Here is a 20853-nt window from a genome sequence, read left to right as displayed (position 1 = left end):
GCGAGTGGTCCTCCTCCCCCATCTATGCGCTCGAGCGATCTACACCGTCCAGTGAAAATCAGACGGACCGGGATAACTCAAAGCACATATTACGGCCGCCTTTATAGTAGCCCCAGTTTGGTAATTTCACGCACCCACTTTTGGTAGACTGTCAAAGTTCTGACAGCAATACCGCGTGCTCCATTCCCGTGCGCGAGTCAAACTCTCCTCCGCCAGTGAGCTTACCTCCAGTGCTTCACGCGGAACCCGTGGAGGGTGATCGTGCCGTACGCGGAAAGGAGGTGAACTTACTCCAGTGATGAGCACGGCTTGCAGCATAAAATCCAATAAAGCAGGTGCAGCCCAACTTTTGCTCCGGCGTCCCTATCCTGCGCCGCGCTTGCTATCCTGCGCGCCACCGCTGGCCTTGGATCGCGCCGCCTCCAAGCTCGTTGTTGCTCTATTTCTCTCTCTCCCTCTCTCTCCCCCTCTTCGAGCACAAGAGATAATAAAGGTGAGTTTTTTGCCCTAAAATTTGTTATGTCTTATCTGTTTTTGAGTCAATTTTACTTATTTCCGGGAGTTCGTGTCGCTGAATCTCTGATCTTTGAATTTTGTTTTTTTGACCGAATTGGTTCGTATTCTTCTTCCTTAGTTGACATCCTTTTGAGTTCTGGATTTCTCTTCCGAACTGTTGATCTTTGTTGATTTGTTCGGATGCTTGGAATTTGGACTTCATTGGAAGAAGGAATTGGTTCTCGGATTTGGCCAGACAGTAAGATTCTCGAATAATTATTAAAGGTGTTATGTCTAGGGGCCTCACACAATCCCTTTGCTGAATTCAGTAGTGGTATTCGCACATTGCGATATTAACTCTTCCTATAATTGCTTGATTTGATGATCTGAAAAATCGCATTCACATGGCAACGAGTATTGATTCATAAAAAAAAAGCAGCTTTTGCTAGGTAGGAAGACAGGGAGAGAGAGAGAGAGAGAGAGAGAGAGCGAGAGAGAGAGAGTAATATAAACTTTGTTCAGTTATCATCTTAGATCTTATGTGTAACATGGTCTACATCAGGTGTTGGGTAAGTCTGTGGAAGTTAATGCTTTCTTGATCTTGATGTATATCATAATTACCTAGTGTTTCTATTATAATTGGATGGACATACTTAACTCGTAAATTTACAGATCAAAGTGTCATCAAAAGTCATATTGCATCATGTTCATCAGATATCGAGGAGTGAGGAAATAGGATTTGTGGAACCACCCTTCATCTTGGATGGTGAAAGCCTTCTTGCAAGTATTTTCCAAGCTGAGATGTGCATGCAGTCTAGAAAATTACATGTGCCTTTGATTTATTTCAGCTCAATGTCCAATCATGTAAAGATGCTTGAGAATGATCACTTCTTTCTGAATAACATTTAACACAATTTTTTGCACAATTTCTTGTAATTTTTTTTCTTCTTCTTCTTCTCAATACTTGACATGAATAGTGAAACTCCATGTTAATGGAAAAGATTTCAGGATAAGCTCTTTCAAATAATCATGAGATAAAAACGAATGATAATCGATAACTTCATAACTAAAAACTCTGTCTGATATCTTTTCTCTCCATCTGACTGTTGGAAAGTGGGATAGTCCCACACCAGAAATGCAAGGGACTTTTGTCGGTCTTAAATACACATGGGCCCATCATACAGTTAGCTTAAGCTTTTGCACTACATTGTTTACATGGTATCAGAGCTAGCTGTCCCTTTTCTTTTCCTACTGATGTCCCTCCATGCTGCCATTTTGTATGTGTCACCCTTCTCTGGGTTTCGTCTTGTGGGTTCTCCATGTGTGTGGGGGTGTTGGAGAATGGGTAGTCCCACATTGGAAATGCAAGTGATTTTAGGCGGTCTTATATGCACATGGATCCATCCTCCAATTTGCTTAAGCTTTTGGAGTGGATTGCTAACACTCACAACCTATTACCATGTCTTGCATCAAGATTAAGATATAAATTGGAGCTATTTTTTACCTCATATTTTAGGTGTGCAGATCAGCACCATGATGACTGGTGCCAGTTGGGACGAACTAACTTATTTGGTAATCTCATCCTTTCTATGATGGATATCTCAAACTTGGTAGAGAATCTTGAAAATGGTAACTTGTAACTATAAATAAAAAATGGATTGGAGCAATTAGATCTCTATATAACAACCTACATAAAAAATAAGAATTTTTGGATTTGGGAGAGGAATAGTTGAACGATGGTATCTTAGGATGATGCAAAGAAAAGCAAGTAGATAGTAATTCCATTACAGCTGTAACGCTTTGGGTCTGAAACTACCAAACTTGGACTAGTCATGCTTAAAAATTATTCGAAGAAATTAGCTTGTTTGTTTTCTTGAGTTTCTCATCAATAAGTTCTCTTTCCAAGAGGATATTCCAAATAATAGGCCTATTGATAGAAGCTTTGTGACCTGGAATCAAATGTTCAGGTACTAAATCAAACTCATCAGCCTGTCAAGTTTAAAAGAGAAGATTCCTTTTATTGAATAAAGAAAATATTTTTCCCTGTAGAATATTTCTCCATTTTCATTTATAGTTGCCTTAGAATATAGAAATAGGAAAAGACTGGAAGCAAGCATGAAAAAGAAATTTCAGAACAAAAATGCTGCTATAGTTTACAATTCAATTTATTGTAGGTGACAGGAGCAAGTTCAGTTTATATTTGGAAGCAGGTTCAGTGCAAGAAGTTGCTAGGCTTTTGAGGATGATACATACTGTTGATATGATGAAAACACATAATGAAGTATAAATTAAAAAAAATCCATTGGATGTTCAGGAAGAGAAAGACATGCTTTTGGATAGTTCTAAGATTATCCAAGTATGTTTGATGTTACTCATCAACTACTGTTAACTGCCGACCTATGCCAAAGACTATCCTGATGTGTTCATTGTTTTATACTAATTTGTGTTCAACTAGAGGTGTGATATTGTATACTTTGGTAGACAGCAATCCAAAATTAGAAGAAGGGAATTTCAAAGGTATAGCCCAGAAGCTGAATCTTTGTAACCATCAACTTTAAGCAATAAAACTTATTCAATTTATATAATTCAATAAATATTGAGAACATTTTAAGCTTGGCTCTTAACCTGACAACCAATAAAGGGAATCCTGATACTCATTCAGAATTACAACATTTTATGTTTTTTGGAAATAAGTAGTGTTATTTGCGGAGGGGGAATACAGGTATATCTTAAGAAGCTGTGCTCTTAACTTTAGCCCACGAGCCTTAGTCTTGTTAGTTTTTCTAAGACTGTGGAGAAGTTTCTATGGTCAGGGATTTTCCAAGTATATCTATATGCAAGTTATGTTAAACAGTTGGTGAACTTGCTACAATGATGAATGTGCTAGCATATGGGTTAGGCCAACATCTGCTGTGCCGGTACCGGGCCCTGTACCGGTTGTCCGGCGGCACAGGTTGGTACGGCTCTTCGACGTGCCGTGCCGTGCCGTGCCAGCTTAGTACCGACATAGTAGAGGTGGGGGAGAGGGAGAACGAGAGAAGAAAAGAGAGAGCGGGGAGGGAGGGAGAGGGAGAGAAAGGAAGAGAGGCCGGTCAGAGCCGACCGGTGGAGGCCGGGGAGCCTCCGTGCGGAGGAGACAGAGGCAGGGGAGACATGGAGGTGGGGCTCCGCTCTGGTCCCCTATTTCGTTCGGAACGGTTTCGCAGACCTTGGGTTAGGCAATGGACATGGGGTATGGCATGCTTAGATAAAGGGATGTGCTGTTGATTTAGGACTAGTTTAATTTTAAAATATCTATGTTATGAACATTTAACCCACTGTAACTAGATGGAATTAAAATTAGGAAATGTATAAGGAAAGCACACATAAGAGAAAAGACAAGTATTAAGAGGTTGTACACTAGTGGTGGAGCGAGGATTTTTTAAATAATTTATTGATTTATTAATATAGTAACCAATTGAACTAACAAAGTGATGCCATTTTGTCCTATATGCAAGCCTACAAAGTTTCAAGTAAGAAAAATGTTGCCTAAATCAAGCACCATCCATTTATCAAAATATAACATTTTATAGCAAATACAAAAACTTGCATGATAATGTAGAATTTTAGAAGGAACTGCTGTTTCTTATTATTAGTGTGGATTTGGGACAACACTAAGAAGAAATCCCACCCCCTCTCCTACCCCCTCCCCCCAAAAAAAGATAGGGAAGGAAATAGGTTGGATAGCCTTTTAAGTAGTCCAGGAAGTAAATACATCAACATTGCTGTGCCACCGCATCTCTCTGGCCTGTCCCAACTTGATTATGTCTTAGAAAACATTTAATATTTGATTTTGAAATATATTTTATATAGTTATTGAAGGGTAGTTTGGCTTGTCTTGCAGCACGGTTTATAGAGATCTACTTGTGTTCACAAAAGAAATCCAAATTAATAGGTAAATTGAAAGAATGTTTCCTGAATAGAACAGCCTATTTCTACCTTTTAAGGCCCCGGGGGCGGGGGCGGGGGCGGCGAGGGAAGAAACCAATATTTCTCTTTTAGAACAATCCATCTTTGATGAGTTCCACAATTTGGCATGCTGTTCAGAGGAAAATGTTGATGTAGGAGTGGTTTCATGTTAAGATGGAAAATATAGCCCGCTGTAATTAGAAGGGATTAATAGGAAACATATAAGATGAGCATAGAGAAGAGAAATGAGAAGTGGTTGTACATGGAATTGCAGGGATCATGTAGGTTGTTAATCGATAAGAGAGGAGTCATGCCTTTTTAGTCCACCTTGCTACCTCTCCATCCCCCTTCTCTTGTGCATGAAGAATATTATTACAGAACGATGTTGACATTACATTGTAAAAGACAAAATGTTGGATTTTATTTGGGCTTGTTAGTTGGATCTGATTGGATTTATTGCTAAAAAAGAAAAGGGAAATGAGAAACCTAACACATAGACCAACAATCTTTTATGGAGTTTAGGATATTTTGGGAACAAAAATTGACAATAAGGAATCCAGGATATTTTCAAAATAATTCTAAAATTTAAAAATTTCCTTTAAATATTGTAAAAAATATGTAGAATGTAACATACATTGCATGTCCTTGACTAAAAAGCCATAACTATCTACCATTGGAATAAAACATTGGCATCTGTTTCATCATTGTTTGAGAATATTACATGATCGGTTCTCGTCAACAACCATTTGGATTGGTGTAGTAATTCCAGCTAGTGCATCTTTGGGAGATAAAATAGCTTGTCATGAGTTCAATGTTAGTAATGTTTCCTGGATCCATTTAAGTTTCTCAATGATCAGATTCTTGGATACTTGGAACACTTAATGAACTCCTTGATTTTTAAATCATCGAATCATGATATCAACATCATTTGATGTACTTTGGCAATGTTCAATAAAACTTTCAAGTCTGACACAGCATGGAGCTAGGGTGTTATCAATCAACATCAGTGCATGTACTTTGGCATTGTTCGATAAATTTTCAAGTCTAACACAATATGGTGCTAGGATTTTATCAACTTTACAAAATTAAGGAGCAGTCCATCTAATGGATATAATTTTACCACACCAATTAGATCGATCAGACAGATGAAGAAAGTTCTATGCTCTCATGAATCACTAGCTGCTCATAAATTCATCTGGCACTGAGACTTTCTGGCCTGGAACTGAAGGCTGTTCTAGGAAAGTCCATTGCTGAATTGTCTTGAAACTTTTTTTGTTTTGAGAGAAGAATTGTCTTGCAACGTTGCTCATGGAGATCTTCTTGTGTTCACAAAAGAAATCCAAATTAATAGGTAGATTGAAAGAATGTTTCCAGATTTTTAGGGGCAACATAGACGTGGAAACCCCAATAGAATAGCCTATTTCTTCCTACATTTTAAGGCCCGGGGGGGGGGGGGGGGGTGCAAGGCGGTGAGGGATGAAACTAATTTCTTTACTAGAACAGTCCATCTTTGATCAGTTCCACAATTTGGCATGCTGGTCAGAGGAAGATGTTGATGTAGGAGAAGTTTTATGTTAAGATGGAAAATATAGCCCACTGTAATTAGATGGGATTAATAGGTAACATATAAGATGAGCATAGAGAAGAGAAATGAGGAGTGGTTGTGCATGGAATTGCAGGGATCATGTAGGATGTTAATCGATGAGAGAAGAGTCATGCTTTTTTAGTCCATCTTGCTACCTCTCCATCCCCCTTCTCTTGTGCATGAAGAATATTATTACAGAACAATGTTGACATTAAATTGTAAAACACGTAATGCTGGATTTTATTTGGACCTGAAAGTTGGATCTGATTGGATTTATTGCTAAAAAAAGAAAAGGGAAATAAGAAACCTAGCACATAGGCCAACAATCTTTTATGGAGTTTAGGATATTTTGGGAACAAATATTGACAATCAGGAATTCAAGATATTTGCAGAATATTTCTAAAATTTAATTTCCTTTAAATATTGTAAGAAATATATAGAATGTAATATACATTACATGTCCATGACTAAAAAGCCGTAACTATCTATCGCCGGCATAAAACATTGGCATCTGTTTCATTATTGTTTGAGAACATTATATGATCAGTTCTTGACAACAACTATTTGAATTGGTGTAGTAATTCCAACTAATGCATCTTTGGGTGATAAAATGGCTTGTCATGAGTTCAAATGTTTGTAACATTTCCTGGATTGATTTCAGTTCCTCAATGATCAGATTCTTGGATACTTGGAAGTTGGAACACTTAATGGACTCCTTGATATCAACATTATTTGATGTACTTTGGCAATGTTAGATAAAATTTTCAAGTCTGATGCAGCATGGAGCTAGGGTGTTATCAATCAACATCACTTCATGTACTTTGGCATTGTTCGATAAATTTTCAAGTCTAACACAATATGAAGCTAGGATTTTATCAGCCTTACAAAATTAAGGAGCAACTCATCTAATGGATGTAATTTTACCAGACCAATTAGATCTTTGATCAGACAGATGAAGAAAGTTCTATGCTCTCATGAATCACTAGCTGTTCATAAATTCATCTTGCACTGAGACTTACTGGCCAGGAACTGAAGGATGTTTCAGGAAAGTCCATTGCTGAATTGTCTTGAAACTTTTTTTTTGTTTTGAGAGAAGAACTGTCTTGAAACTTAAACCCCCAAGATGGTTTCTAGACCTCAATAAGATTTTCAAATGAAGAGTTAAACAAACTACTATCATTGATTTCTGTGGATCTTATTCCAAGTTACTGTAATGATGATCAAGTGATTATTTTGCTAGTCTAAGTGATGGGGGGGGCTTAACAATTGAGACCATCATCATGCTAAAATAAAGAGAGATGAAGTCAAATCCTACCTCTTCCAACTGTATAAAGTGAGTAAACCTCACAGATTAAATGCTGAAATAGTGAGTAAATCTCATATTGAACCAAACGTCTTTTTCTAATTTTTCTTCTATCAAAGGAAGAAGAGGGTAGAGAAGGAAACAAAGAGTGCAACTACCCTCTCTGAGAGCTTCTGCAACGTCTCAGCACCTAAAGAAATATAGAAAATAGATTTTAGAGTTCTTTATATGATGCTAGGGCTTTTCTATTTTGGGCTACCTCTATCTCTTTGTTTCTTGGAGCGGGGAGGGTGTGTTAGGTTGTCTTTCATGTGAACACAAGACTTGGAATTCCATTGGTTTTATGTGAGTCCTAACCAAGGTTCGCAATCGGTACCATATCGATACCTTATCGGCTTGGTCTGGTATGGTAAGCACCCTGTACTAAAATAGCTCTCTAATTATTTTTCTCAATTTTTATCTCGGTATGCTTCGATACAGGTTGGTATGCTTTGGTGTGGGCCGGTACGCACATCAGTATATGTTAGTACGTCTTGGTATGGGGTGGTACGGAGCGTATACCGACTCGAAGCTGAATTTCGTACCAGTTTCCTCCCAGTATAGTGTGGTACGCCCCACATGAGGTGGTACGGAGCGGTACAGCAGACCATGGTCCTAACTGTGTGTTCTAATTGAGCCTATCCAATCTCTATGCTGCATTAGTTTGAGTCCTATTAATAGGGGAGATTCTTCTTAATCTCAAATTCTCCCAAGTTCTCAAAAAATTATTTGCTGATTGCTTTTGAGTTTATTACATGGTTGAATCTTTTATTTGATTCTATTCCCCTTTTACTTTTCCACAATTCTTTATTTACATCCAAAAAAATGATTATAGTGACTCAACTTGTGTCGGTGGGTTTTTTGTGGTTGCGGTGGGATTTTAGGGCATATCTTCTTGCAGAATAGAGTTATCTGGGAAACGGGAAAAGGAGGAGGGATAAGTTGGGGTCGAAAATGGAGGGACAATGAGGATAATTTCAGTCCACCATTTTTCAGGATATCTTTTTTTTTCTGATGTGGTGGGCGATAAGTTGGGGTTGAAAATGGAGGGACAGTGAGGATAATTTCAATCCACCATTTTTCAGGATATCTTTTTTTTTGATGTGGTGGGCGAGTAAATTATTTCGAAACATTTCATAAGTTCCCTACCACTAACTTGCAGAAATCTAGAATTAAGTTTTGGGTTTTGGTCGGATAAAATGGATAAAACTAGAAAAAGGTGTTTTTACTTGGATAGATCTATTTAATTCGAGGACCAAACATGACCTAAATGTTCATAGGGCGTAATGAGCATGTAAAGTCATGGAAGGACATCCAAACCAATAATCCACATTGTACACGATGATATACAATGTCCAGATACTCATAGACAATTTTATTGAATACGAAGATTTGTTACTTAGAGGGTGAGCTTTGGCACAACGATAAGGTTTCTCCTTTGTGACTCAGGTGTCATGAGTTCAAAATACGGAAACAACCTCATCGCACACGGGGGATAAGGTTGTGTCCATCCAACCCTGCCTAGACCTCATAGTGGTAGGAGCCTTATGCATTGTGCCATCTTTCTCACGGAGACTTGTTACCTCTGCATCAAGCGATCACTTCATGAATGGTTTGCTTCAATTAGTTCAGAACTATCCAAACCACATGAATTTTGCTTCATGTATGATTTAGAATATCGAGAACACTATCAACTTCCCAATATAGACACACAAAAAGACCAGTGTTAGTCATGAGCCATGCACATGAGAGAAGGTCAGGATGACCGTGATTTGGTAGACATGGAAAGAAGTTTGAGAGAAAAAAGGGACAAGAATTGGCGTGCTTGGTGGTATTGAAGACGTTTATCTTTTTTTTTTTTTTGTCAAGGAGTCTCCAATATCTAGAATATGCAAAGGAGATAAAATTTATTTATAATTGTACTTTTGAACTTCTCCTATTCCCGCCCTTTTATTTGGGTACTCAAATGAGAGTTGACACAAAAGTCCGTTGAATGTCTGATGGGTATCACCCATATTTCTTATTATATGAGTATAAATTGAAAATAAATGCATATATAGATCTAAGTATGTAGATCCTAATGTACTCAAACATATTAAGTTAAATTTGAACCCTTTTCCAACTACACAATGGGTCATTTTTATTGTAAGTTTGTGATTTATCATTTCTTTGCTAATTTAAATTGTGTCGCAATGACTTCCTCTAATTAAACAAGGATGAGCGATATTGCTTACTGGATGCTCATTGTATTCTACCAATTCTTTTCCTTTGATTGTAGTAGGAATTGCTGTAAGAAGAGAGAATCATGTCATGCTTCGCATGCTGTGGAGAAGATGATGTCCATCGAACAGCCGATAGCGGAGGTCCCTATATGGGAACCCATTCAGCAGGTAATATGGATTGGATGTAGGATTTTGTATTAACTTCAATATGTCTGAACCATTATAATTACTTGTTAATATCATATTCTCATACATGGCTATAAATTTGAATGGTATGCATTATGTAGGGAATGATGGAACATATCGTGCTGCAGAGCCTGCCCCTAAGGGTGTTCAAACTGTAAAAGTCCAGCCTATTGCAGTTCCAGCCATTATTGTAGAAGAAATAAAGGAAGTTACTAGAAATTTTGGTGATGAGGCGTTAATTGGGGAGGGTTCATTTGGCAGAGTGTATTTTGGTGTGCTTAAAAACGGGAGAAGTGCAGCCATAAAAAAATTAGATGCAAGCAAGCAGCCAGACCAAGAATTTTTGGCACAGGTTTGACAATCATTCCTATTATCTGAATATGCTTTCAACATGTTTATGTGCTCCTTATATAAGGTTATACAGGTTTCCATGGTATCAAGGCTAAAACATGAAAATGTTGTGGAGCTGATCGGTTATTGTGTTGATGGGAATCTCCGTGTTCTTGCCTATGAGTTTGCTACTATGGGATCCCTTCATGATATTCTTCATGGTATGGACCATAAAGCTATATTTTATTGGCTTAAATTAGCTCTATAACATATTTCAACTGTTATCTTACAGATCTCTGAATTATATTTCTAACATGGAATACAAACAACTATCTCAATCTTATGCTAGGCATAGTTATACATCAAACAATCATGATTTGACTTGTACATAGAGTGGCTGTGATTCCTACATTTGTGAAGAGAGTAATAGTAGTGGGATAAAAGAGGTAAAAGAGGTCAGCAATGTAAAATATATACATACATATGTTCATATGATATCCCAGTTGGTTTAAAGTGGAAATATTCCTTATGAGTAGGAAAATGAAGATTATTTTCCTTTAAATATTTAGTGGCCATGAGTCCTCATGTAAGAGAGTTATAATAGTGATGTGAAAGAGATGAAAGAGGTAAAAAATGGAATGATTGTTTTTCAATTTGTTTCTTTCTAGTCTCTTAAATTAAAGCTTTTGCACTCGTTTTCACTTTTGTCCTTCCTTAGCCTTTCCCCCCACAGAAGAGAATAATATCCTACTAAAGATTGAGTTTGCTCCCTCATTATGAGATATTAAGCATTCTATAGGGGTATGATTTCAACCCCTCATCTCTCGGTACATTATCCTTGGCTTGGCAACTTGGTATGGCCCACAAACTTGTGACTTGGCTTACAAATCTCGGTGACCAACACAATCTTGAATGCTAGCAAGATCTGCAAAAGGGGTTGTCTGTAGACATTATAAATTAATAACATTAAATAAATAACACAAATTTTAAGAATAACTCTAGGCATATTTTTTTAGAAAAACTTTCCACCTCTCCAATCTTCATACATCCTGCTATCAGGTTTAAGTGGACTAGCCGTATGGGGCAAAGTACAGAAGTAAGGACAAGATTGATTTATTTATAGAGATAATCTGATGAGGTTGTAGTTATCATAGACTTTATATGATTATCCTTGTTCTTTTATCTCTTATATGAGAGCATCATTATATATTAGCTCTTATCAAGATGTAAGAGCAATACCTTGTCAAGCCTACGCAATCCAATCCATATATCTATTACAAGATAACATGCGGCTAGGATGCACCTTAACCATAATTACAACCATTATTTGGATTACCCTGGTATTTTATAATTCATGTTTCTTGTCAACCTAGTGCAACACTTGTAACCAATGGAAGCCCAAATACATTTTATTAAAATTCTTACAATACTTACCTTCCCATTCTAAACCTATTGGGAGAAATTTCACTAAATATAACCTCAGATTTTGATGCAAGGTAATTCTCTATGGTAGTGTTTCTATCTTGTGTTCTGGTGACGACATGAAGTCACAAAAGGTTATAGTTCCATTTGATTTGTGCCAATGTGATGTTGGAATCGGTTTCCATTTGCCAAATTATGACTTCATGATTCAATATGATGCCATCCATTTCTTGTTGGAGGTCCTTTATGTTTATCTCATTTCTTTGTTTGCAAAGCAGGTTATTTACTTGGGCATTTTATAAATTTCTGATGTGATTGTGCATAACTCAACTGTCAACTTAGGTTGTCTAGGAAAGATATAACTATTAAATAATGTTTTCAATCAACTTGACACATAAGGAGCAAGTAAAAGAAAATTGACATCTGAAAATAGAGGATCCCACAACCAAAGAATACGATGCAGCAGATTGTCATGCAGGCATATCAAATTGCATGCCATGGAAACAAATATAAGGTGATTGAATTCAAAAAATTATGGTTAGTTTTAGTAGCCATCCTGGGGAGATCTGTGTATCATCCCTTTTCAGGGCCTCCATTTCATGTAACACTTTGAAGGGCAGTATGAAATTATATGGTTTTATTAGTTTCATTAGTTCTTTGGGATCATATTTTAGGTTTCAAACTATAAGCTAATGAATTGCAGGAAAATGCCAATTCACCCTTGATAAGTCCAAGTTGGAAACTTTGTGAATATGGAAGTTAACTACATAATAAGCATATAATGTTCCTCCTAGAATACAATGCTCAAAATGCACATCACGCTTTGTATCAGTCTTACATGGCCACCTCATTATCTGCTATAGATCCACAAACATCAGTTCTGTAATATGTTCTTGTAAACTGTTAAGCCTAATATATAATGTTGACCCTTTTCCTGTCAGTTTAAGCTTTTGGAATCCAGTGGTTAGTTAACATAAATAATATAGAGTGATATCTTACTTGTGTAATAATCATAGGACCTAATGCATGTCCCTTGGACCTAGCTAACATGTTCTTGATCTGGAGTGCGTGTCAAAGGGTGACCAAACAAGTGGAGCGGTTCAGAGCTAAGTTGGTGGTTGGCTAGTTTACTTTGGAAGTTAAATCCTAAATAACTTGATGACATAAGGCATCTGGCCTAAGCTAAAATTGGAAATTGAATATCAAGTGGAGAAAACCTGATATCAGGATAGATTAAAGGTGCTCCCAGATCCTAAATGATGGAAGAATCAAATCATGTTGAGGATTATTTTTTCTCTTTGCTTATATTAATTGTAAAAAATCTCCTTCCTATTTAGGTATGGATGTGCATGTATACAAGGTAAGATTTAAAGGGTTTTACATTGACAAATAGGGGTCATCAACCATGGTAAAGCTCTCTTAAGTTGAACTAAGTCACAATTTTTCTTCTCATTCTCTTTGTAAATTGTTCCTTTTAGTTTGTTTCTTCTTCTTATCTTGCTAATTCGACTTTGTTGGTTGACTTTAGTTGTTCTTCCTTTTCAAGAAGACATTTTCACACCCATTAATATTATATATATATATATATATATATATATATATATATATATATATATATATATATATATATATGCATACATATGTAGCTTATTGATCGATACACCTCTGAGAATTACTTGTGTGAAACAATAGATTTCGTTCAAATACATCAAACTGCTTTTTAAATGGTAGAAAGTGTGGTGTGCCCTGTGTCAGTTGATGTAACTCAAACTGATGAATGTGAACAAGAGCTCATAACAGTATCTCCAAATAGTTGTGATAAGGCTTATCAATCATTCAATGGTTATCTTCACTACTTTAACGGACAATTATCTGACACAGGGCGAAAAGGTGTCAAAGGAGCACAGCCAGGTCCTGTTTTGTCATGGGCGCAACGGGTTAAGATTGCTGTAGGGGCAGCAAAAGGACTCGAATACCTACATGAGAAAGCACAACCTCACATTATTCATCGAGATATCAAGTCCAGCAATGTTCTACTCTTTGATGATGATGTTGCAAAGATAGCTGACTTTGACCTATCAAATCAGGCTCCTGACATGGCAGCTCGACTCCACTCTACTCGAGTTCTTGGTACCTTTGGTTATCATGCACCAGAGTAAGTTCCATCAAGAATCAAGTCGGAGAAAATGTTTCAGTCTTCACCGAATGCACCTATGTTTTTGCATGAGTATAGTTTCGCAAATTGAGATTTCTGCATTTAGTTTAACCTGAAATGAAATTCATTTGTGTCCTTGCAATTAAAGTATCTTTAACGCGACTTTAACTTGAGCTGGCAGATATGCGATGACTGGACAGCTTAGCTCGAAAAGTGATGTGTACAGCTTTGGTGTTGTTCTTTTGGAGCTCTTGACTGGCCGCAAACCTGTAGATCATACGTTACCACGTGGTCAGCAAAGCCTTGTGACATGGGTAAACAATTCTTTTTTTTTTTTTTCAGTTTATAATCTTCTTGCAGTATTTGTTTAAGAAGCGTTTTCAGAGGCACTACATTGCTTTGCTGAGTGTACCTTCATTGTGAGTGAACAATAATATTTTATGCCCTATAGGACTAATTGCCACATGATGCAGGCAACACCGAGGCTTAGTGAAGACAAGGTAAAGCAATGCGTTGACGCAAGACTAAATGGAGCATATCCTCCGAAAGCAGTTGCAAAGGTAATTACTGTGGAACTTGCTCTAGTTTTCAGTTCATGGAGTTTGTCCAACCTCATCTTCATAGTTAGTACAATCTGATGAAGTTTTCTTGCTAGAGTTCGGTTCTCATATTCTAAGCAATTTTTGTGCAAATATGACGTGTGATTATACAGCACTAGTATATTTAAGATGAGGCTTTCTGTGTTATGAAGGATGATTACTCTGGCTCCTCAGTGTATGCTTAGAAATTTTACTCTCTTAACTCATCGAACCATGCTAAAGTTGCGTCTCATTTCTAGTTTCTGATCCTCTACTTTCATGATGGTTGTACTGTTTTTGTCAGATGATGAGTCAATTAATTAATTGCTCCTTTTCTATTAATGTAGCTATCTTTTAACTGAATCAGACATTGAAAACTTGATATAACATTGCTCCTCTTTATGGTGGCTGCAGTAAAAATGCATAATTTTTGGTGAAAACCAAATGTTCAGTCTGTATATGTTGCATTTGGATATTCATTACTTGCGTTGATAGTCTGATTTTCGGTAATGCCCTCTTGTTTTAACCTTCTTATGTCTTTATATATATTGGAAACAGTTGGCTGCGGTGGCTGCCTTGTGTGTGCAGTATGAAGCTGATTTCCGACCAAACATGAGCATTGTTGTCAAAGCTCTTCAGCCTTTGCTGAATACTCGATCTGGCCATCCTGGTGAGGCACCGTGATTGTGAATTCCTACTTCTCCTTCTCGTTCTGTCTTGTTGGGTAAATGCATCATTAAGGTTGTTGGCTGACTGATGTGTGTAGAGGATACCATTTTTCTTGAAGGATTAATGATTCCAGAACCGATGGTATGAGGATTTTTCTTTTTTCTTTTTTGTTAATGAATGATGTTTATTTTTTGTCTGTTAAGTGCATATGATCAAGTTTGAAAATTTCTCCAAGATAAGCAGTTTATTTCTGAATAGATATCATATTTTTGGTTGTTTTTAGAATAAAAGACCTGATTGACCGACCCTGTAGCTGCTTAGACTGTCAGCAGTTCAGCTACTATTCCACCACATTCACTGAGAGCAGAGAAATAAATATATTATTAGTAAATTATATTGGTAATGTGAAAATGTAATAATTATAAGAGAGATTTAAAAGAAACGTATAAGAGAAATTCTACAATTTTTTTTACTGTTCTAAGTATTGCAGTTTTTTTAAAAATTATTTAAGGATAAATATGCAGATATTTTTTGTGAGGGCGTAAATGCTAAAATCACAATAAGAACCAGTAGCTCTCACTATATCAAAAACTTGGCTAAAATTCTTCAGAGGGGTCCTTCCTAAACTTTACGCCGGTCCACTGCTAGAGCTAATGATTTTAGAAAGTAGTAGTGTATTTAAGCAACATTTGGTGAACACTCCAGGAATGCTCTAATCATATAAAACAATAAACGATAGCGATGGACAAATACCAGGCCTTTTATCTCCATCTGGTCTCGTCTTTCCTGCTTGTGATCCATAGATTTAACATAATATTAGCTTTTTAAGTTTGAACAATGTGAGAAGATTAGAGTTGGAGGCGTCGGGGATTACTTGGTCAAGATACTCCTTTGTGTTTAGAGCAGGAGTGAATGTACTTTAGAAGTAAATAGGTTCCGCAGCGATTTATCACATGAAGAGACAAGAAGCCAATCTTGCCAGCTATAAGCCCATAACTTGGTTTAATTTAGACCCCATTAAAAGATTGTTGTTTAATTTGATGTGATCATCGTTAAAAAATTGCTAATTGAGATTTCTCATCCATTCTAAAAATCATATGTACATGATCTAATTTCCATCTATAAAATAGTTTAAGCTCCAATAAATAAGATGCTTATGCCCAAGATTTGTCGTATCGGTACCGGTAGGCGGTACGGTTTCGGTTCGTACCGGAATCGGCCGGTACGAACTAGCCCGCTCTTCGCCGCTGGAGCCGGGGAAGAAAAAGAGAACGAGAGAGAGCGCGAGGAAGAGAGGGAGGGAGGAGATCTGTGGCCGCCATCGGAGATCCGCGGAGGGGCGGCGGAGCCGGGGGGGGGGGGGGGGGGGGGGGGAGGGGGGAATCTGCGGGGCGCAGGCGGAGGCCGAAGCCACGGCTTTTTAATTTGAGAATTTTAAGTGAAGTCGGCAAATTGGGTGCTGACTTCACTTAAAAATCTCCGAATTAAAAAATTTGGAGATTTTTAAGTGAAATCGGCAATGAATTTGTCGACTTCACTTAAAATTTTCAAATTAAAAAGCCACAGCCGCGCCCCCACAGGTTTTTTCACGGGCTCTGCCGTCCCTCCGTGGCTTTTCGATGGCGGCCACAAGCCTTTTTCCTCTTCTTCTCCGCGCTCTCTCCTTCTCTTCGTCTTCTTCATCTCCGGCACAGAATTGGCCTGTACTGGTTTTCACTGCCCCAATGTACCGGTTACAAGCCGACCGGCCGGTATGGACTGGTTCGTTAGACCGTGGGACTTGACAGTTGAAAGTCTTTGGAATATTCAGAAGCGTTCCGCTTTGTTTCCTCCTGAAATTATTGACAGCGTCAGAAGAACAGCAGTTTCTAGAGGAAGTTGGAAGAACCAAGTCGTATAGGGAAAGAAAAAAAGCTGGAAAGGTGAATCTTAAGGAACTCAATAGTTCTATTACCAGTAATCCAAATAATTAGAGGATAAATGAATTTTCTTGTCCTAAGGTAAGCTTCTTTCGGCGGCGTGCTAAATTCCTTGCAAGTTCCTGCTATCCTCCTCCTAGCTGCTGAGCTCAAATCATCTGTTGTGATCTATGGAAAGGAGGAGGACATCAATCATGTCCTAGTCACCTTTCCCTTCGCAAAATGTGTGGGCTTGTTTTGCTGCTTAACTCAATGTGGATGCTAGATGATCCCTTTGAAATGTGTTCCTTTGAGGCTATATTGGTTTACAATAGATCGACATTACTCTATACTGGTTTGTTGCTATGGTCTCTTAAGGAATCAGAGGGTTTTCCAGGGGCAAAATGTGTTCCTTTGAGGCCTTATCTGTTGAAACTTGTTATATAGCAAATGATTTGCTCTCAGCCAAGTCTTTAAATTCTCTCAGCATGACAGCAGGGTACCAAGATGCTTGTATCTTATTTCAGTTAGATGGATCTCACCTCCCTCCTGCTTGAAGTTTAATTTTGATACTGTGGCTCAAAGGGTACTCATAAATTTTGACTCACCGGATCCAAAACCACAGCACATTTGGTTCTAAACTGCATCCTCTTAAAGGTATGACTGCTGAAGAAAATGTTGCATGTTTTAAAGGGCTCATATCTTCAAAGAGGGGAAAGAATCAGCAAATTGGTTGGCAAGTGAAGGATTAAAAGGGCACTTAGACTGCATGGAGAATGATTCGCTTCTCCTGTGTATATCATATCCTGATCTCGGGCATGTGATAAATGGCCGCACGTCCCATAGGGTTCAGTCCCACAAGACATGCAAAATCTGCCGAATAATTTCAAAAGTTCAAAATAGATTTCTATATACAATATTGAATAGGTAGTGGCATTTAAGGCATTTCAACATCCTCCCATTAAATAAAAAAAAACAAACTTTAATATTTCAAAAATCTTTTAAAACAACTTCTAGAATTTTTATGCAACAATCTATGACCTCACCCAAAAAGGCTATCCGGAAGGTATTATTTGGGTTCCTTGATCCTATATAAGTAGCCAAGATCTACCCAACGAATAATCAACGTGAAACTAAACACACACCCGCACAGGTAATCGCATACTCTCCCTATTTAAGTTCTGGCGTTCTCATCAGGCTAAGGATCCAAATTCATTCAAATTCGATCACAAACACCATGATCCACTTGTGGTCAGCTCAAATATACCCGTGCTGCAGTGTCCTTTAGTCCACGTGGGTCATGGGTCGGATCCGCTTTGATACCATTTGTAACAACCCAGGATCTCACTCAAAAAAGCTAGCCAGAAAATATTATTTGGGTTTCTTGATCCTATATACATACCCAAGATCTTTCTAGCTAGTAACTGATGTAGAACTAAACACACGCCCGCATGGGTCATCACATTTTACATTAACACAGTCTTAAAGACACTACACAAACTTGATCAAAAAGTTATTAAAGTAGAGACGATGATTCGATCCTAAACTCTCCAACACATTGCCCAACTTAGTGTGCGCTACTCGTTCGTATATGGAAGACACACTCCCAAATGGCATCCATCTTTTGTGTCATGGCAGCCATTTGATTGGCGACTCCGGCCACTTGATTGGCGATTTCAGCCAGCATCTCATCTCGTTGCCATTCAGTATTTTAAGAACGACTGCTCCTTGTACTCATGGTGATCAATTTGCTCTGATACCACTTGACGCAGCGGCGGATGGGGAGGAGGCCAACCTTGGGGAAGATGGCGGCTCCTCTTTTTTTCTCTCTTGGCGGCTGGTTAGATTAGGGTTTCCTCCTTGTGGATGGCTAGGTTAGAGATGAGGAAAATAGTCAATTGGCCATGTGAATGGTTGAATTGGGTGTGAGTCATGCTTGAGGGGATTGAGGATGTGATGGGATTGGGTTGGACCCAATTAGGGGATTGGGTTTGTGGCGTGGTGAATTGGGTGGTGTGGCTACACTACAACAAAATTGGAAAAAGCTGACTTATCAATGTCGACGCTAAGGAGATGCATCGGTAAATTTGGCTCCCGCGCCAAATTTTGCAGGCGTTTCTAATGAGCGTCGGCAATCTGAAAAAACAGACGACACTTAAAAGCATGGTCGGAGGCCTCCAGCTAAGACAACACTTTCAAGCGTCGGGAGCCGGCCTGGGACGACGCTTTTAAGCGTCGCCGTTGTCCTCTGGCCTAACCCCAACCAAACCAAACCCAAAGCCCAACCCCCAAACCAAACCCAAAGCCCAACCTCGAGTCCTCATTCTGCCCTAGCTAGCCCCCTTTTTCTCCTCTCCGGCACTGAAAAGCTCTAGCCTCGTTTTTCTCCTCTCTGGCACCAACCGACTGACCCCAACCTCCTCTCCTCCTCCCTCTTCTCCGACGCTGACCGACCGACCCTAACCCTCTCTGCCTAAGGTATTTTTCTCCTCCTCCCTCCTCTCCCTCCTTCTCGCTTGTTCTCCTCCTTCTCCTCTTCCTCCTCTTCTTCGTGTGTTTGTGGGTGTTTTTTCCTTCTTTAATTTGTGATCTACGCTCTCTATTTCTAGTTTCTAGCTTCGCCTCCGCCCGAGGATCTTCTCCTCCTCCTTCCTCTCCGGCGCCGACCGACCAACCCTCAAGCCTCCATCTAGTTTCACATCCACCCAAGGATCTTCTCTTCCTCTCTTCTCTCTGGCGTTGACCGACCGACCCGAAGCAACGATCGATCGAGGTCTGCCTCCGCCCGAGGTATTACACTATGCTCTTGACTCATACCACAAAATTACTATGTCACATTGTGCCATTAGAATTAGTAATTTAGAAAAACTTGATCCATAGGCATGGGGCCTTCGAGTTGCATAGTATTTTTGTTTATAGGTGTTTTAGACCTTGGAGATCATATCAAATGCTTAGACATTCATTCTGCAACTTTGATCTATCTTTGAATCAGGCCGATGAATGCATTTCCTAAAACATCTTTTTATATAATAATTAGGTGTGATTGTTTTCATTCTTTACTTTATAACAAGAGATTCCTTCTTTTATGAATTGCAAAATAAGCTTTCCAGCATAAGAAAAACATTGTTTATATAACGAAAAATAGGACTGTTGTTACTATGCTGATTTGGAAACCCCAGTTCATCCATGGATTTCATCACCTTGCAAACAAAAACAAGAGAATGCATGCTCAATGTAAAAGTCGATAAAGTATGCTTTTTAACATTTGTTACTGCTGCTTCAAGGCAAGTTCAGTCAACTTACCCTCGGATACGGTATTGAGCTTTGACCATTGACTCCAAATAGGAATAGAATGCTTTTCCGCTAAGCAATGTGATAGCGTTACTACAGGGTGGCGTCAAGTTAGATCATATCCACTCTCCCAACCATGTAATTAATAATTCCACCAATTATATGGCACAACTATCTTAATTTTTTTATTTCGTTATAGGTATCTAGCCATTGCTTAAGAGACCCCCCCCCCCTACAAAAACAGATATCGATACCTACATCTACAAACACTAAATCAATTATGCGACTCATGTTCTTGTAATGATTATTTGTCAAAACATTAACTAATCACCAATGGGACATCTAGCGTCACCTCATGCTTTCAGGTTCAATCATGAGGTGCCAAGCATTGCGCCATATTGACAGGACGAACTTCTTGGGCATCCACTCAAAAATTTGAGCTGAGATGAAAATTCAGGGTAGTTGTCCTGTCAATTCTTTGGTACGTGTTTTTGTCTGAGCGTGGTCAATAGTTCAGGGTAGTTGTCCTGTCAATTCTTTGGCAAGCACTGTATTATTTCATTAAGGTGTTCTTCACATAGGAATTAGGATATGGCAAGTGGCGGAGAAGCAGCGTTGACTTTTGGGATTTCCTTCACCGATCACTAGATTGGCTAGGAGGATAACTTTCAAAGAACATTAGAGATCAAGTGAAGAGAGGGCAGGAGAAACTCTTCATTCCCAGAGAGAGAC

At 38.5% G+C, this 20853-nt stretch overlaps 1 protein-coding gene across 4 annotated transcripts; it reads left to right on the top strand.

Annotated features, from left to right (window-relative positions):
- The first annotated feature begins 235 nt into the window (after window positions 1–235).
- Window positions 236–15166, top strand: LOC103707679 (pto-interacting protein 1-like). Of its 4 annotated transcripts, none has more exons than XM_088715447.2 (9): window positions 330–493; window positions 1168–1279; window positions 9652–9760; window positions 9880–10130; window positions 10203–10329; window positions 13412–13685; window positions 13867–13999; window positions 14159–14245; window positions 14822–15166. In XM_088715447.2, exons 3-9 carry the CDS (start codon window positions 9676–9678, stop codon window positions 14945–14947), a joined length of 1083 nt encoding a protein of 360 aa, XP_088571573.1. In that variant the 5' UTR covers window positions 330–493; window positions 1168–1279; window positions 9652–9675; the 3' UTR covers window positions 14948–15166. The 4 variants fall into 4 exon arrangements, with proteins under 4 accessions (XP_088571572.1, XP_088571573.1, XP_088571571.1 ...); XM_088715445.2 differs by having other exon boundaries at window positions 9649–9760; XM_088715446.2 differs by lacking the exon at window positions 1168–1279 and having other exon boundaries at window positions 236–493; window positions 9649–9760.
- Window positions 15167–20853: the final 5687 nt, after the last annotated feature.

The sequence above is a fragment of the Phoenix dactylifera genome, chromosome 2 (genome assembly GCF_051530095.1).
Source record: "Phoenix dactylifera cultivar Ajwa chromosome 2, Ajwa_hap1_PhDact_Kaust_v1.1, whole genome shotgun sequence".
NCBI lineage: Eukaryota > Viridiplantae > Streptophyta > Magnoliopsida > Arecales > Arecaceae > Phoenix > Phoenix dactylifera.
The sequence above is the reverse complement of the archived record's forward strand: the minus strand, read 5'-3'. Positions and strand labels throughout refer to the sequence as shown.

Bases quoted from the DNA above. Each gene is read 5' to 3' on its own strand.
- LOC103707679 (XM_088715446.2), top strand. From the start codon at position 9,676: ATGTCATGCTTCGCATGCTGTGGAGAAGATGATGTCCATCGAACAGCC. The intron at 10,131-10,202 runs GTTTGACAATCA...AAGGTTATACAG, and splicing joins ACCAAGAATTTTTGGCACAG to GTTTCCATGGTATCAAGGCT. The intron at 10,330-13,411 runs GTATGGACCATA...TATCTGACACAG, and splicing joins CCTTCATGATATTCTTCATG to GGCGAAAAGGTGTCAAAGGA.